We start from the raw sequence: 18,170 nt of genomic DNA on the forward strand, positions 1-18,170 counted from the left end.
CCATGCTGCTGGAGGGCAATGTGCCGATGGAGAACACACAGCAGTCCGAGATATTCGCTGCCAGCAGGATTCCTGGCAAGAGTCAAGATGAGATTAAAGTGAGATTATTGGCAACGTTCAAACATTTCCCAATTTGGGATCAATAAAGTATGTCTTATCTTAACAAGTCTGCTCTCTTTCTAATCTTCTTTTCCTTCTCCAGCTCTACCCAGATAGCCTTCATGCCATTGTCACCTGTGCTGGAGGAGTGTTCCCTGTGGACATACTGGGGCGTCCCAGCACTGGTGGGCTAGTTTCTGCTCGACCGTTTGTTGACATCTACAACCAGCTGGCTCAGGTGATGGATCAACCCAGAGCAGGAACACTGAATGATCCATCTGCCATTTGTAGCCTCTCGGCTCTGGATCGCAAAGTCTGGGCTGCCACCAGGGAAGAGATCTTGGGGAAAGGAGGGGAGACAGCGGCATCCCTGAGGCTGATGGAGAGTGCCGTGCTGACCCTCTGTCTGGAGGACTGCAACCCTCCCTCTGAACTGGCTGATACTCTCAATGCAGTGAGGCTCGGAGGAGGAGGAGAAGGCAGCCTTTATTTGAGATATTATGACAAGGTATTGGATATTATCTGACTAAGGACTTTCCACCAAGCAGAAATCAGATAGATCTTTCACAAACACTTTCTCATACTGTTTACATTTGTTTTGAATGATCATAATACTGCCTTTTCTGAAATGTAAAAAGTAGGGCTGTCTCACAACTTGGTACAAGGTCAATTTTAGCCTCTACACCAAGAGGTTTGGAATTGCTGTTAATTTTTAGTTGAACGTTTTTTGAAGTAAATAAATATGTAAATGCAAGTTTTGAACATATGCTGTCAGTGCTATTAGTGGGGGTCAGTGCTTAGAGTGTTCTTTAACTGTTGTCCCTCATTTACAGGTGGTGAACCTGGTGGTGTTCAAGGACAGCACAGCTGGGATGGTGTTTGAGCACAGTGCTGTCGATGGGATGGTGGCTGGTCTTGTGACTGAGCATGTGTACAATCTGTCTGAGACTGTGGACCTAAACTTTGTCCAGACTGAAGCAGTACAAGACAATGGCTCTGTCGTAGTAAACAATGTTAGCTCTGTGTGTCCACCTCCCCTAACATTCCCCTTGCAAGGAGTAAATACCCCCAAACTGAGTCTTAACTTAAAAGAAACACACCCTGTTCTCACTTTTGATGTGTCCTCCTTTCCTGATGTCTTTTCTACTCTCAGAGGGCAGAGAGGCCTGTTTGATGCTTGGGTTAACTTTTCTTTGCAGCTTTCCCTGAGGCAGACTCTTGGGGAATCCGCTGCCCAGCACATGATTGTTACACCGACCCATATGCGGCACTACAAACATGGCCGTTGTGATCCAACATACTCACTCACCATGCATTCTCACAAGTTAGTCAGTGCCTTGGCGTCTTGCATCGGCTCAAATAACACAATCAAATACACTGCTGACCTGCTACGCTTGTTCCATGTTGCATTTTTGGAGCATAGGAGCCTCATCAGAAACACAAAAAGCGGTCATGGAGTTGGACCCCACCTTGCTGCACTGCGTCGATCGTTGCCATCTGACAATCCTCTGAAGAAGTACCTGGACCCCTTTGGATGTCCATCTGTGTACCTCACAGGTACAGATATGATGGAGGGCGTGGAGTGTGGAGTAGGGAATGTTTATGCCCAAGATCAGCTGGCTGTAACCTACCTTGGAAAAAAAGACAAGGTTCGCATTGTGCTTAATGGAAAAGGGAGCTTTGCTGTTACACTGGAGAAACTTCAAGCTAGTCTGAAGATAAACCTGAAGTTAGTGATGCTCCTAGCTGTTAGATACGCCATTTCATGCCAAATGGGAGCCATTGAGCGTCCATTGAAGAAGGGTCAAACTGAGAAAATGAATGGAGAGACCAACCACTGCCAAGAGAGCCCAAACAAAAGCAAAGCCACTGTTGAAAACACCTCTGGCACGAGCACAGACTACACTCTGGTAATCCATGGTGGGGCTGGTGAGGAGATGATGCTAAACACCGAAGTGATTGGTGTAATTGAGTTTGCTCTACAGACAGCTTTAACCCTTGGGTCCCAAGTGCTTCAACAAGGTGGCAACAGCCTAGATGCAGTTCAGAAGTCAGTAGAAGCTCTGGAGGACTGCTTCCTGTTCAATGCAGGCAAAGGCTCAGTATTCAACCAAGACGGCAAACATGAAATGGAAGCAACCATTGTGGATGGCAATACGATGAGGTCAGGATCTGTTGCTTGCGTGCAAAATGTAAAGAACCCAATAAAAGCCGCTAGGTGTGTCATGGAGAAAAGCTCCCATTCACTCATTGTGGGAGATGGGGCAGAGGAGTTTCTGCAGGGGTTGGAGAAGAAGCAGAATCCTGTTGGGCCTGAGTATTTCTACACAGATGTACGTCACAGACAGTTGACTGCAAAGCTCGCTGCAGGAAATACCTCAAAAAACAATCACCCGCAGACAGTTGGAGCTGTGGCCTTGGATCGTTGGAAAGGGTTGGCTGCTGCATCATCCACAGGTGGGGTAGTAGGTAAGCTGAAAGGGCGAGTTGGGGATACAGCAATAGTAGGGGCAGGAATATATGCTGATGACAAGTTAGCCATTACCTGCTCTGGAGATGGAGATGTGTTTCTGAGGCAAACAGTTGCCCAGAAAATAGCCAGTCTCTACCACCACACAGGCTATAGCTTGAGGCAGGCATGTAGGGAGGTGATGGGTGAAAATCTAGATGGGATCTGTGCAGGAATCATAGCTCTGGACGCGAAAGGTGATGTCATCATTGAAACGAACGCTGATGTCATGTTTGTGGCCTCAATGGTGGATGACATTTCACGAGTGGAAGTCCTCAGGCCCCTCAAGAGCTTCTCTGATGTGATCTGGGAAACCGATGAGATGGTTGCTTACCTGGATCCCAAACCCTGGACCCCTGGGTCAACCATTCTGAAAAGAAAAACTCTTAGCGGAGCAAGCAGCATCTTCCAGTTAGCTACACCTGATGTTTTGACTATCCTACAAGGAGCAAAGGCTGTGTCAAGCTTGCTATGTGAGCGACTGGGAGTGCAGCGCTGTGCCCTGGTTTTCAATCCAATCCCAAACCAGTCAGCACAAATCCGACTGCTTCCGCTTCATGGTCTTGAGCCTAAGTGGCAGCCCCATCTGGCAAGTGAAGAGGAATTCCACACATATGATCCGGGTTACTGCACTTCCAAAAGTGGCCCACGCTTGGATGATGAGGCACTGGCCCAGGTTCAAGCCAAGATTAGAAGCGGACTGCCAACACCAAATGCACCTTCCTGCTTTGACTTTTTCGGAGATGCTTCCAATGACAACCTGTTCAGTCGTATTGTACGTGGAGAGCAGCAACAGTGGAGAGTGTGGGAAGACAATGAGCATGTTGCCTTCCTGACACCTTACCCAAACACTCCTGGACTAACCGTTGTGGTGCCCCGCACGCCACTGTCCAGTGACATCTTCAAACTGGAGGAAGCTGACTACAAAGCGCTGATCCTAGCTACTTGTAAAGTTGCCAAACTACTGGAGGAAGGGATGAGAGCTCGAGGTGTTGCACTGATCTTCGAGGGCTTCGAGATTGATTATGCTCATGCCAAGCTAATCCCTCTGTTGCCTTCACCAGATGGAACCAAGCAAGCTGAACTGCAACCAGGATGCTACCAAAGCTACCCTGGATTCGTGTCATCACGGGATGGCCCAGCTGCTGACCCTGAAGCCCTTAAAAAGATCCACTCAAAAATCACCCAGTGCAGGCCTCCTCATTCATGGCAAGACCCTCAGTCTCACTCCACACTTGCCATCAAGAGCCAATGGTATCGTAACCTGTTCCAGATTCAAAACACCCTTTTCCACAGCACAGTGGAATATTTCCACAGTTCCTGCCAGTTCTCCTACGCTCTAACCCCTCTCACCACAGACACCATCTCTTCACCAATGGGCCTGGGATCTGACTCAGAACCAGTTTCTGTTCACTTGCTCGGCCAGGACATCTACCTCGCTGACTCAATGCAATTTGTACTTGAATACTTCCTTCGCTTCCAGGAGAACCTTCAAGGGACATACTACATATCTCCCAGCTTTAGAGGGGAAGATCCTGATGCCACACACTTGAACCAGTTCTACCACGTGGAGTGTGAACTGTTGGGGAACATGGACAAGGCCATTTCCACAGCAGAGGGATACTTGGCTCATCTCACCAAGTCCATGCTGAAGAAACACTCCGATATGATACTCAACACCGCCGGGACTCTTACACATGTCAAAGCCATGCTGAATAAGCTGGATGGAAAAACCTCACTACCAAGAGTCCCTCTCGACCAGGCCATTCCCATGATGCCCTCCGCCGACTGCCTAGAGTGGGTTCAAGATGGCCAGCCGCAGTTTGGCAGAAAGCTAACGCGCAAAGGAGAGCGAGTCTTGATAGAGAAATATGATGGCGCTGTTTGGCTAACTGAGATGGACCATCTAGGAGTCCCCTTCTACCAGGCCTATGTGGAGGGCACTGAGCGGTGCAAAGCCAAAGCTGCTGATCTTCTCCTGGGTTTAGGTGAGACTGTGGGTCTCGGAGAACGTCATTCCACCACTGAGATGGTACAGGAGGCCCTCAGACACCATGGAGTGCCAGAGCAGTCCTACAAATGGTACCTTAACATGCGGCAGATGAATCCCCTCCTCACCAGTGGATGGGGCATGGGGACGGAGCGCTACTTGTGTTGGCTGCTTCAGCATGATGACATCAGAGATATGCATGTCATTCCTAGGATGAAAGGAATGAAGTACATGCCCTGATCACAAGTTCTCCTGAGGTCTACAGACCCTAACATATGAATTAGGTGTAATAATGTGGCCAAGAGAACAAAACGCCACATTATATCTGTTAATCCAACCCAACCCTTTCACCCAACCCTTGCTCACTTTAAAGCAGGGGTGTCAAACTCAATTTCATCACGGGCCACATTAGAATTATGGTTGCACTCAAAGGGCCGGTGGTAACTTTAAGACTATATATATACATAGATAAATATATATATATTATATAAAATAATGTATTATTTTACAATATTTCCTCTGCATTGGATTATTATCGGATATGGTAATAACTTCATAATTAACTACGCCTGAAAGCATAAGTCTAGTAATTGCAAGTTTCTTCTGTGCGCATCTCACAAAATGAGATGCATTGTGGGACATGTAGTTTATGGTGCTCCTCTAAAGCGGCACGTGACCTTATAATAAACGTATTATATTCTTTGCAAGCTCTTGTGGGCCACATCAAATGAAGTGGCGGGCCGGATTTGGCCCCCGGGCCTTGAGTTTGACACCCTTGCTTTAAAGTAACATCCTCATGTCCTGTTACATGTTATAGTCTTGCAGCAAAACCAGAGGTACAATTTCAGAGAATTAAATTAATGTAAAAAAGGTTTATTTGGAGGTTACAGGAAGTATATCAGCATTTGTAAACTTTAATGTTAACACTTAGATTTGGATTATTTTCTTAGTGGTTAAGCTAAAGTGGCAATGTAAGTGCAAATATAGCACAAGAAGAGTGCTTGTATAATTGGAATTGTTTATTGTATTTTATTATTTTTTCTTTGTGTGAGACTTAATAAAATGGTTGATAAAAAATGTAACAGAAAATAAAATGTGTATGTGTTTTTTTCTTTTTGGGACAAGGTGAAGAAACACAAATATTTACATATTTGGCCATTCATGTTGTTGTATCATTTATGCAAGAACATTCATTATATTGTTCCTCAATATAATAACATATTGGTCTACCATAGTCTTTGTATTTAAAGGGTCTCGTGGAAGTGTTGATGCTCAATTTAATGAAGTGATAATTACTTTTGAAACACACATCATCTTTTGGACCACTTAAAGGTGGGGTAGGTAAGTTTGAGAAACCGGCTCGAGATACACTTTTTGTTATATTCCATTCCCGATAGCAATGAATATGTGTGCTTTGACAAAATCCATTAAAAATAATTAATCTGTGGAAGCTGTAGTACTGTAAAAAAACACGACCAATCATTTTAGCTGGCCCGGCTGTCAGCCTTCCATCTGTGCACAAACTTATCTCGTGCCCTCATTGGTCACGTGCACATTCGTGTGTGTTGGAGGAGGGGCTCTGTAAGGAAGTGGCAGATTTGTTCCGGCTGTGTATTTTCAAATTCCAGCGCACTCGAGCTGGTTTCTCCAAAATTACCTACCCCACCTTTAACTCAACAAGACCTGTTAGTTCCCATGAGCCTCCGATCATTGTGGCCTCAGACAGAAAGGCACAGGGACAAATATAGTAAAGCTAATATTTGTACGTCTAGCATTTTATTTTAATATAATGAATGATAGCACAGTGTGAGACAAAAAAACTGATTTATGTTTAGAAATGTGTCTGACCACCAGATTTAAAAGACAACAAACTAACTTTACAGTGTATCAACTATTAAAAAAAAAAGAGTAATCTAATGCCCCTGAAATTATTGTTTTTGTTGAACTCCAGAGATTGTATTTCTCCCCTTGTAGTGAGTTGTAAACTAAGCGCATTTGTTCCTGTTTTTCAACCTCGAGATATGTTACAATTTAAAAGGACAACACCCATATTGATCAATGTCAGCCTATGAGTTTGGCTAAAAAGCCACACAATCAATTTATCCAAATCTTTCTTATTTATTTTTGGTTAAAAAAAAGCAAATACTCTCATAAATGTAATACCCATGAATGTTGCTAAATGTTAACAAAAAATGGTCAGTAAACTACGGAACGTGTCTCAGCAGCTTTCACCTTGAACACCATGAAGAAAAGAAGAAGCTTACCCTTGTTTAAGGTAAAGTCATACAGGATTTAATTGCAGCTGAAATCCACACTTTATAGAGGTAGCTTCAAATCAAATCAAGTTTTATTTATATAGCCTAGCACATTTAAAAGCGATTTTTGGTCGAGCTAAAGTGCTGTACATGTAATAAAAACACATTACTACAATCACATTACATTACATGTTACTTGTTAGACGCTTTTATCCAAAGCGACTTACATACTCAATTCTGGGCAATCCCCACAGGAGCAATTTGGGCTGACGTGTCTTGCCCAGGGACACAACGACATGCAAGACCATAAATAACATTTAGAGAGTTTTTCTTTTCAATTTAACTTGGGCTAGCTTTTTATTTTCAGAATGACTTTTTTATTTTTAAATGAACAATTAAAAAAGTTTGTTTCCCCCCCATTGCCTTTTCTTTATGTATTTTTAGCAACAAGCAAAAGTAACCAACAAATCATTAAAAATAAATGATAGAAACACGTGATTTGAATAATTACTGAAAGCATCATATCAAAATGTATCAGATTTGACAAATAAAATGCACGCTGATTTAGATAAATAACACACAATTAATTGGTAAATAAAATAATTACCACAAAAAAAAGGGGATTCACCAACGTGCCAATGACCCGGATGTAGTATGTGAGCAATATTTGTTTCCGGTTGTCACTGTAGAATCTGACCCCCGGCTTGAACACAGCCCTGCCTCTTTCTGAAGATACACTTTTCGTCTGATTTCTGAACCGTAAGTTTGTCCCATTTTAAATTCTACCCTGTGTGTGCTCATGTTTTTAACTCCACTTTAGCCTCCTTATCTTTTTACGAGTGTTTGTTGTCAATAAGGCTGGCAAAAGCTAAGGTCAGCGCTTGCGTAGCCTGACAGCTAACTAGCATGCTAAGCTATCATGCTAGTCAGGAGTGAGCTAATCATGTGTGACTTTCCAATGAGCCAGCCATTTTCTGAAAACACATTAACCTCTGTAAATTACACGTTCACCTTTCTACAGTCGGTAAAGTCATTAGACATGTAACAGTAGTTGGACATCAGGTCGACTGTTAGCTACAATGTTAAGCTAAGTTAGTAATCACAATTGGAATGCTGCTAGGAGCTGAGAGGCTGTAATGTTGTGGAGTGTGTGTGTGTGTGTGTGTGTGTGTGTGTCATCATACATAAATATAAACCAGCGAAGGAGCAGGTTATTTGAGGTTGTGTGCTCTTAAACGAACATGTCATCTATTGCATAATATCTCAAAGGCATGGACACATTGAACAACATTCTTCCTGGATGAACAGTGGGATATTCATGTTTTTAAGTAAATATTCCTACTACTTTTTCATATCTCAGAACAAAGGTGTTACCTAAAAAGAGTAAAAGAGAACAAGCTTTAACTGCCAACCTCCTGCATGATTTCTAAGTTTAATGCATTAAATGTAAAGATAAATCCCCACAGTAGCAACTTCTTTAATCTTTCCACTTATATATATATATATATATACTAGGGATGCACGATATTGGTTTTTTGAAACCGATACCGATAACTTCCTGCTTCTCAAGACCGATACCGATAATAATATAATATATATATATGAAATATACCTGTAGTTTTTGCACACCTGGTGGTAAAAAAAAGACTAGTAGTGAGTAGGGCTGTAGAGATACACTAATCTCACGATACGATACACGATATTCAGCTCACAATACGATTCGATATAATTCGATACACTTATATCATTTTCTGAAAGATTTTAAAGGGACAGTGTGATTTTGGTGACATCTTGTGAGTGTTCCATTGAATTAATTCAACTGAAAACTGAAAGCATCAATTATACAATATATGGCTCTGACAGAGAGTCTACAGCTTGCAAATGCTGGACAAAATGAATCAAAAGATGTGGTGAGAAAATTAGTTTCATTTATTGAAACAGTGCAAACTGTAGCTTACAAGCCTTTGAAACGTAAGTACATAAAGTGCAGTATCACAATGGAGAATTAAAAGGTACAGCAGGTGGCGGAACACGGGGGATTTGAATGGGACTTGTTAGAAATTAAAATCAATGTTTTGATGGCATAAAGTACCTTAAGGCGAGACACGGCAGGCAAAAACATCGTTTTTCAAGTACTGGTCAATTTTGAGATTTTGTACTATTTTGATTCCATAACATGTTTTCTTTCAGGCTTTTGGAAGGAAAACGTACAAAATACACATTTAAGTGTTTATTTTACTATAGTTTGTCTATTTGCGTCTGTAGATTTCTCCTAAATTCACCAAAAGTTAGCATTCTAACGTAACATAAAGTACCGCGACCGCTGTGTGCACCATGTCAACAGAGGTATCGCTGGAAAGCTCCGTCTCTCCTGCACAATCTCATCGGATCCAAAGATGGTCATTTCCTTTGTATCAGCAACCCATCGTGAAAGCACAAAGGGGTCTTAAACCAAGAAACGAAATCTCATTGGCTGGTGTCAATTTCTGACAACGTGATTCGTTCAGATGCGTCACGTGGTGTGCTAAAACACTTCCTGGTTAGCTTTCAGCTAGAAATTGAAATCTCAAAATGCCAAAAGAACGGCGAAAAAAACGTTCACAGAGAAGACGACAACAATTGTCACTTGCACGAAGCAAGGTTATAAAAAAAAAAATGACCCTGAACATGAAATACCTTCACGGAGTGCGTCGATGCGCAAGCTGTCATCCAAAGAACAGGAGGGTTTAGCTAGCGCCTCACTGCAATCTTTAAAGGTCGTTTTCTCAAATTTAGTTTTTTCTCCTACTCTGAGTTCGAAATGTCAACTTCAGTAGCACGTACATACACCAAACCTTCCAGTTATATTCCTATCAATATTATGAAGGCTTTTACAGAAGGGTTTGTTCATATATCATTCATAGCCTGAATTATACAACATTGTATACCTAAAAACATGGCGAAGATTGATATTTTAGGGCTGTTGACAGTATTTTCTGATTTATGGAGTGATAAAAAGAGATATCCAATATCCCTTCTGTAAAAGCCTTAGATACTAATATGACTACAAAATGAAACAATAATTTTGAATCTGGCTATATCCAAAGTTCAGATTTCGATTCCTGAAATGTGTTAAAATATGTGCATATTTAATGAGATAATGGATAATTTGCATGTTTAAACATGCTATTTCAGAAAACTTGTAATACAAAAGACAATTGCCTTATTGTAAGTAATTAACTGGAGAAATTTCTAGCTGATACCTTTAAGTTAAAAAATTAACCTATTCACCTGGGGTGTCTCGCCTTAAACATACCGTCAGTTTAAATGCTGTTTTATACTGAAAAACCAGAAGTTCTTGTGCACAACCAGTTGTTAAGCTTTTATTCTGAAAATCCTTCATCTCCGGTTAGCATTTAGCATGTGGCTAATATACCATTTACTATAGAGGTGAATTTAGTAGCGATATGACACGTAGTGTTGCACACCGAAACCTACTGATTTCAACACTACAACTATAGACGTCGAGATATTATTATTGCTGAATATTAAATGAAGGTACAGTTTATTTGAATACGTTTGTTTACAGACGTGGGTAGCATGAGACAACATCCGGAAATGATACCAGCCGTGAGGTATTTTTGGAGTATTGATTACAGCGTTTTAAAATGTATTAAATGAAAAGTCATGAAAGAGATAAGGAGGAGAACAGGCGTGTTTAGTTATATATTTAATGTACAATGTCGGAGTCCTCTGTTATGCGCAACAACGAACATTGGAGACGTGGAGGGCCGGCCCCCAGCAGCGCCAACCGGCCAACGGGGATGAGCCAGCAGAGGATATTTAACAGCTGGAAAGGTGTAGCTCGCTCTCTTCCCTTCACTCACGAGAGCCAGAACACAGCTGTTTTTCTGACTGAACCATCTTCTGCTCGTAACATTACCGCGCTTTTTATTAATTAAAGTATACATTTGAACCTTCTAAGAGACTCAATTAGTCTCCTTTTTAAAGCTTCTCTCCGCGAGAATAACGAACACAGTTATCAGACTTAATGTATCGATACCCGTGGCTGAAATATCGATACTTTCTCGGAAAACTAAATATCGATATATATCGCAGGATCGATTAAATTGCACAGCCCTAGTAGTGAGCCAATGACATGAGCGTTACTACTATGAACAAAACAAAGCCAAGAACAGTTTTGACTCTTCAAAGTGACCATATTTATTCTCCAAAATAAAGTTCTTGCCTTTTTCAAAAGCCTCGTCGATAGGTAAAAGCCCCGGTGCCTTTGCAGCTGGCTTTGGATTCGCCGCTAGTTTAGCAGCGCAGGCGTCTTCGTACGCTTTTAACACACCATCGTAGCGATGGCGATGTTTCAGGTGACTAATCAGGTTGGAAGTATTATAGCTCGTTGCCTTTTTCCCTCCTCGTGGAACTTCTGCATTTGTTAATACAAATAGCAAGCGAACTATCTAACTCTGAAACTTTGAAATAGTCCCATACTACCGGCGACATGGTTGTTTACTGTCCTGGCTTCACGGCCGCACACCATTTACGTCACAGCCAGGCACGAGTTAGGGAGCGCTGGATTTGTGAAGAACTCCCCTCTTCCTAAACCACTAATACCACAGTACTGGCAAAACGGGAGGAGCCGAGTGAAAAACAAGCGCCCCTCATCCCAATCCACCCACACCGCAGTATTCTTTCTTTTTTTTAACCCAAAAAATATATTGTATATTATCGGGGCTATTAATACTTTTATCGGGGTTTATCGGGATGACGTCATAATTCCTAATATCGGACCGATAATTATCGTGCACCACTAATATATACTCTCAAGATTTCAATAAATTCAATTTGGAGAAAAAAACGGGGGGGAAAATGAAAAAACAAACAATCGTGTTAGATGGGTCGTGTTGAACGTAGCTCTGTTCTTTCCACCACGCGGAACCTCCTTCTTGCAAACATTGCATCTGGCTGTTACACTGCCTTCGCTTTCTACTTTATAATACTTCCAAACTCCTGACATTTTCTCTGTCCCGACTCCCGAGTCACCAGCTGAACGTAGCCTCTCGTTAGCTTACTGCTACTATTAGACACTGCGCCCACTCTGTTGCTTTGAGAGAGATAAGCAACCAGGTCTATGAAAACAAGCCCAAAAGAAGCAACACATACATGATGTTGTGTGATTTTAAACCAAAGCTAAGGCCTCAGGATGACTTTAAGACGTGAACATGGTCATTTTTGTTTTGTAACATTAAATAAAATAATTTTTTTAAGGATTCCCGATCCCCGATCTTTTTCTCCCGATTCCGATCTTTTAAAAATCACGTGATCGGCTCGGGACATCTCTAATTAAAAGAGGTGAAAATCACTCCAAGTCTGGGCGTGTTGAGAGCTGTACATACACACAAGGGGAGTTAGTCGGTTCCTAAGAGCCAGCATGCAGAACCGGGACTCTGGGATTTGTAGTCTTTCTAGTTGCGTATTTTTCATAGTCTTATATTTCATCAGTTTTACGACGAACTGTGACTTTTTTGACATGGAAATAATTTGTTAAGATTGACAAACATCATATGTGTAATTCGTGGCACAATTCAAACGGGATCGAAAGATAATCTTTCTCTCCATTGACTTCAATACATACTTTTTCCGAAATAAGGTCCCATGGGGCGGAAGTAGATGGGCGGGACTTCGCCTCTCTATTGCTGCAAAGGTTTTTAAAAAGAAAAAAACCGTTGCTTTGCTGTAGCAGCTTACTGCTCCTCAATTATATGATTATCCTTTTGTATCGAGGCTTATTAACTCAATCTGTAGTTTAAACTTCAACACTAGACCTGGTAAAAAACTTAATTTGGCTGACTTTCGCTCGCTGACTTTCCCTCGTCACTCAACTCCTGCACATATTTTTTAAATCTGCTGCGTGATCATAGGGAATAGAGAAAATAGGTTGTGGAATTCCCTTTTTTCCTGCAAAGGTTTACAAAAACAACCAGAATGCACTGGGCTCTTTGCTGTAGCAGCTTATTCTTCCTCAAGTATATTATTATCCTTTTGTATTGTGGCTTATTAACACAATCTCTAAACTATAATAATAATAATTCATTCTATTCAGAGCCGCCTTTCAAAGCACCCAGGGACACCTTACACTTCATTACATATTCTAAGGAAAGGTTTAAGACAGTACAAAAGGACCGTAACAGGGGACATGTAGCACTACAGTGGGGAGGCTGATCTGAACAGGTGGGTTTTGAGGAGCGACTTGAATGTGGTGATTGTGTCAGCTATATATTGTGTCTATAGCCCTAGACCTGGTTAAAAAAAACTTAATTTGGCTAACTTATCCTTCATCACTCAACTCCTGCTCCTCTTTCCCCAGGTACCAGTCCATGTGTGGTCTCTAATGGGCGGCTGGTCTCGTGGTGCCGTGCTGGAGCTCTACCGGGCGCTGCTCCGCGCAGGCCGCCAACTTCAGTACACCGACCGCAACTACTATCGCCACGCCGTGGCTCGCGAGTTTCGTCGCTGCCAAGACTTGAAAATAGCTCAAGATAAAGAGGAAGCGCTGAAGAGGGGCCAGTTCTTCCTCAACAGCCGATTGGGCGGGCTTATGTAGGGGGGGAGGGGTCATCTGGAGGAGGGTTAAAGGTCATCTGGAGGAGTGTCACCCAGGTAGGTTTGCAAATAAGATAATACTCTTTGTCAGCAGTTATATTTTTTTAGATCGGAGACTTTCTTTGCAGGAGTAAGAGTTTGTAACTGAGACAGTTTGTGACACAATAGGGCAAAAGTCATCCGTAGGAACATGTAGGGTGTGGCTACTCATAGATTCTCTTTGTGTAGGGGAAATATTCAATAGTTGCCTCTGAGTTAAGCAACTTAACAAAGAAAATACCTTTTTATATTTCCCTATAACCTTACAGCCAGTGTCTTACTCTGTCTTAATTTCCTCCATCTTCAGCGGCAGGATGGCGGGGGTGAATGGAGACCGCAAAGGCAAGAAAGATGACAATGGGATCGGCACTGCCATCGACTTCGTGCTCTCTAATGCTAAGCTCGTGCTGGGAGTGGGGGGAGCGGCCATGTTGGGGATTGCAACGCTTGCTGTCAAAAGAGTAAGTGAGAAGCGATTTTTCTCAACTTTTTCATTTTCTGACATGAAAAGGACCGTACGAAGGATTCAAGGATTTAATTGTCATGTGTGCATTAGGGCTGTATCCGAATATTCGTTCGTTGGAGTACTATTCGGGTTTCAATTTCGTTATTCGGATATTCGTTTTTATTTTTTTATTTATTGAAATCTCCAATATCAACGTAAGAGCTTGTGCCTCTTCGGGGGGTGCTAACACTTAACCATAAACGCTATCGTTTACTTTCTCCGTCTTTAATCTCCGTCACGTTGTTTCCATAGCAACAACAACTTCCTGACAACAGCGCTACCTCTCCTTCAAAATAAAAGCATGTCCATAAATAGGAAGCCAAGCTAAATTACACTTAAGACATATACAACTGCAACGAAAGTAACAAACACAATGCGATATCCTTTTCAATTTGAAAGAACACAAATTGGGTTACATTAACAAATAAAACAACAATACTGTAGAATAACAAAAAGAATGCCGTGAATACACCGAAATACACGCGTTGAAGCGGTTCGTTGCCCCCCCCCCGCGGAACGAATATTCGGAGCCCGAAAAATGGTATTCGGGACAGCCCTAGTGTGCATAGCTACAGTGTAGTTATGTCGATGAAAATCTTAGGTCACAGGCTCCTCCAACAGTGCAACACAATAAAACAGATATAATGGTGCAAGTAAATACAATAAAATAGAATATAGTAGAAATAGTGCATAATACTAAGGATCCGTACGATGCAATTCTTTACCGTGCAGATGTACGACCGTGCCATCAGTACTCCCAACAGCCCGACCAACATGGAGCAGACAGGAAGGAGGAGCTGGGAGGAGCCTGCATGGATGGGGTCATCTCCCCGGGTGCTGAACCATGACATGAAGTCCACAGTGAGCCGGTCTCTGCAGAATCTGCCCACTTCCTCTCATGCTTTTGAACCAGGTGAGGAAAAGTGAAGCTAAATCATTCCCATGTCCTTGTCTCACGTGTCTTTTATTTTATTTTTGAGCGGCCTATTTTGTGGTTTAGACTTTCAGCCAGCTGTCATTTTATCTGTTGACAGACCGCCTGCTTGGAGGACTCTTGCTCTTCCTTTACAGTGGGTGTGGGTGTCTTCCTTTACTGTTGTTCAGTAGTGAGTTAGCCAGTTGTAAACATATCAGTTAGGTATATATTTTTAGATACTATAGAAGCCCCTATTTAGTATTTGTAGAAAACAAACCCGTGCCTCTTCCGTCTTTTTCCACTTGAACTCCCTTCTATTCAAAACTCCTTATTTTGTAATGGTGTAAAAAGTAGATTTTTCTCATCTCCTTTCTCTTCATCTCTTCTGCCATCTCCTCAGACTGTCTACGGAGGGCCGTGGGTCGATCAGCTGTGGGAGGCAGCGGCGCCACTCAGTCGGACCTTCAGAAGGCCCGGATGCGTATGTCGCTGCAGGAACATCTGCTGGACTTCTACCAGAATAACGTGAACATCCCCACCGAGGAGCAGGCTGTGGCGAGGAGGGCGGCGCTGGACATCTGTGCCGAGCTGCGAGTGTTCCTTCACGCCAAACTGCCCGACATGCCGCTCAGAGAGATGTACCTGAGTGGCAGTCTGTATGACGAACTGCAGGTAAGAGCAAAGGTTTTCTATTTTGTTGTGTTTTAAAATGTGTTTACATCATGTATGAGGGTTTTCAGTCTGCGGCTATAAGTATGGTTTTATTGTCTCGTGCTTTAACATGTGTTTCTTTTTGTCCTATCGGCTTTGTCTAAATGTATTTATGCTGCTTTTTTATATTTGTATTGATGTACAGCACTTTGTTGTTTTTAAATGTGCTATATAAATAAAGTTGGATTGGTTCAGGTTTAAGTGAGAGGTGGGCAATATGGTTTATTTAATATATTCAATCTTTCTTTATTTTCTAGGTGGTGACAGCGGACCACGCCCAGCTCATGGTGCCTCTGATCTTGGAGAAGAACCTGTGGTCGTCCATCCCCGGCGAAGACACCATCATGAACGTCCCGGGTTTCTGGCTCATCCGCAGGGAGAATTTAGAGTATTTCCCTCGGAACAGCAGCTACTGGGACCGCTGCATGGTGGGAGGCTACCTCTCCCCCAAATCAGTCCTGGAGGTCTTCGACAAACTGGTGGCGGGCTCCATCAACTGGCCCGCCATCGGCAGCGTCCTCGACTACATCATTCGCCCCGTGGTTCCTTCAGAGACGCTGACCCTGGAGGTGCAGTACGACACGGAGCGCAGACTGTACGTGGACTTCCTGCCGTTACTCGTGATGGAGGACGGAACCTCGCTGATCGCCAAACCTCATCGTCTTGTCGCCGAGCGTCACGAAAACCTGTGGAGGCAGAGCTTTCGAGTGGCGGAGACGGCGAGACTCAGGGCGCTGGACCAGGAGGACGGAGGGTGTCGGTGCGCCTGCCTGAAGCTGGCGAAGGCAATGTGCAAACTCAACCCCGCTGTGAACCGTCTCAACGCCAGCCAGCTCACCAACTGCATCCTGCTGCTGTGCGAGAAGGAGGGCGACTGGACGCAGGACGCGCTGGCCGACCGCTTCCTCCAGCTGCTGCGAGCGCTGGTGGGACACCTGGAGGCCGGGAGGCTGCCCTGCGCCCTCAGCCCCAAAGTGAACTTATTCTGCGAGCTGACGGAACAGGAAGTGGACGAGCTGGGGTACACGCTCTACAGCGCCCTGTCCGATCCGGCGGGGCTGCTGAGAACAGACATGGAAGAGCCGCCACAACCGTGACAACCTCGTGTAAAAAAGATCACTACTAACAGCAACGGGGGATTTCAATTAACACTGATTTGTGGGCGATGGTGACCTCGACATAACATGGTCCGGGGAGCGGGAAAAACTGCATGGAGTCCAAAACACTCGATCTGGTCAGTCTTAAACGCCATCAGTGAGAACATGTGATGCACACTGTAGCAGCTACTAAATGTTAAGATACGTCTTGACATGAAAGATGTTTGTCTTGTTCTCATGCAAAAAGTATTTTATCTCCGTTAAGGCCCATTGATGGATCTCACCAAAGCCGTTGCATTAATGAAGTTGAGAGGAGACACGCTGATATACATCTCGGTGGAGGTAGTGCACGCTGCATGGGGTGGTGCAGGAATGAGTCACCATTTTAGCACCTGAAGCTTTTCTCGTCTCGACATCATTGGTTTTTGGATGTGTTTTTGTTGATATGCCTGAAATCAGGTCTGTGGTTAACAGAAGCTAGAGATATTCATGTTTTCTTCCTTGCTAGGGAATAGCTCAAGCTCATAAAAACGGCGGTTGCTAACAAGTGGCTAAATTAGACTATTAAACGTCATCGCGCCAAACATTAGCCGCCTTTAGCTTAGCAGTTGTAGCTTTAATGTGTGTTTACCACAGAGCTTGTTTTACGCATGTTCCAAAATCCAATGCTAACTTCCACATTAGCCTAGAAAAGTACATCATGCCTGCACCACTCAATAATAAGGTGGATATAATACATGCGTCTTCCTCACATTTGTCCTCTTTTTATCTGGTCGGAGTCTTGAAGGCGCTCCCGTGCCGTTGTTCACTGATGGATGCCGGGATGTTGATTGTATGCCAATCCAAAAGCTAATAAAATGTCAATGAGCTAAAGAGACAAGCCTACTCTGTTCATCCACCTTTGGTTCTCATTAAATACTGCTCTACTGTGTTCAGTTTGAAATCACGCTGTGTCAGAACTTCATTAAAACAGTGGCTGCGTTGAAGATGTATGAATCTGTGCAGCTTGCATGTTATCTAGAAATCAACCGGGGGAATAAGAAAATGTATGTTGATGTCTTTGTATCTCACAACATTCATTATGAATCGGATGAATATTCAGCCATAAATAGAAAATGTGAAGCTTCTGAATTGTCTGTCATGAAATTTGAACAATACAGCTTCACCATTTTCTCTTATTTTGTCAAACAGCCGCTCTGTCATGTCAGGAGGTTTGGTTCTCAGTCACATTTGTTCATATAACGAATATGCTTTATTATCTAAGTTAAAACCAAACGTACTTTAATCTCGGGTTATTTTTGCACTGTCCAAATGTTCGTAGCTTTATCCAAAGTGTCTCAACTGGAAAGTGTTCTTGTCTTCTAGTTTTTGCTTTAATTTCAATCCAGGTTTCCTCTTGATCATTATCTTCTACATTTCTTGATTGTCTGAGAAATCTCTACTTGAGACACA

The 18,170-nt window shown here is 42.9% G+C and overlaps 2 protein-coding genes across 3 annotated transcripts in view; both read left to right on the forward strand.

Moving 5' to 3' along the window:
• Window positions 1–4,838, forward strand: part of LOC117535541 — a 5,184-nt gene extending 346 nt beyond the window's left edge. Inside the window, exons 1-4 of the mRNA XM_034200055.1 lie at window positions 1–98; window positions 203–607; window positions 933–1,079; window positions 1,299–4,838. The exon at window positions 1–98 is cut by the window's left edge and continues 346 nt beyond it. Coding sequence (XP_034055946.1) covers window positions 1–98; window positions 203–607; window positions 933–1,079; window positions 1,299–4,838 — 4,190 coding nt within the window. The remainder of the gene's footprint in view (window positions 99–202; window positions 608–932; window positions 1,080–1,298) is intronic.
• A 2,680-nt stretch (window positions 4,839–7,518) lies between these two features.
• mief1 (mitochondrial elongation factor 1) lies at window positions 7,519–17,704 on the forward strand. Of its 2 annotated transcripts, XM_034200017.1 has the most exons (6): window positions 7,519–7,612; window positions 13,215–13,507; window positions 13,797–13,950; window positions 14,727–14,907; window positions 15,311–15,582; window positions 15,879–17,704. In XM_034200017.1, exons 3-6 carry the CDS (start codon window positions 13,804–13,806, stop codon window positions 16,716–16,718), a joined length of 1,440 nt encoding a protein of 479 aa, XP_034055908.1. In that variant the 5' UTR covers window positions 7,519–7,612; window positions 13,215–13,507; window positions 13,797–13,803; the 3' UTR covers window positions 16,719–17,704. The 2 variants fall into 2 exon arrangements, with proteins under 2 accessions (XP_034055908.1, XP_034055909.1); XM_034200018.1 differs by lacking the exons at window positions 7,519–7,612; window positions 13,215–13,507 and adding an exon at window positions 13,687–13,704.
• Window positions 17,705–18,170: the final 466 nt, after the last annotated feature.

Source organism: Gymnodraco acuticeps, unplaced genomic scaffold, assembly GCF_902827175.1.
Source record: "Gymnodraco acuticeps unplaced genomic scaffold, fGymAcu1.1, whole genome shotgun sequence".
NCBI classification, from domain to species: Eukaryota; Metazoa; Chordata; class Actinopteri; order Perciformes; family Bathydraconidae; genus Gymnodraco; species Gymnodraco acuticeps.

What these genes read in the sequence shown, in the direction of transcription:
- mief1 (XM_034200017.1), top strand. Translation starts at nt 13,804, where the DNA reads ATGGCGGGGGTGAATGGAGACCGCAAAGGCAAGAAAGATGACAATGGG. An exon ending in CAACGCTTGCTGTCAAAAGA is followed by an intron (nt 13,951 to 14,726) that starts GTAAGTGAGAAG and finishes TTTACCGTGCAG; the next exon opens with ATGTACGACCGTGCCATCAG. An exon ending in CTCTCATGCTTTTGAACCAG is followed by an intron (nt 14,908 to 15,310) that starts GTGAGGAAAAGT and finishes CCATCTCCTCAG; the next exon opens with ACTGTCTACGGAGGGCCGTG.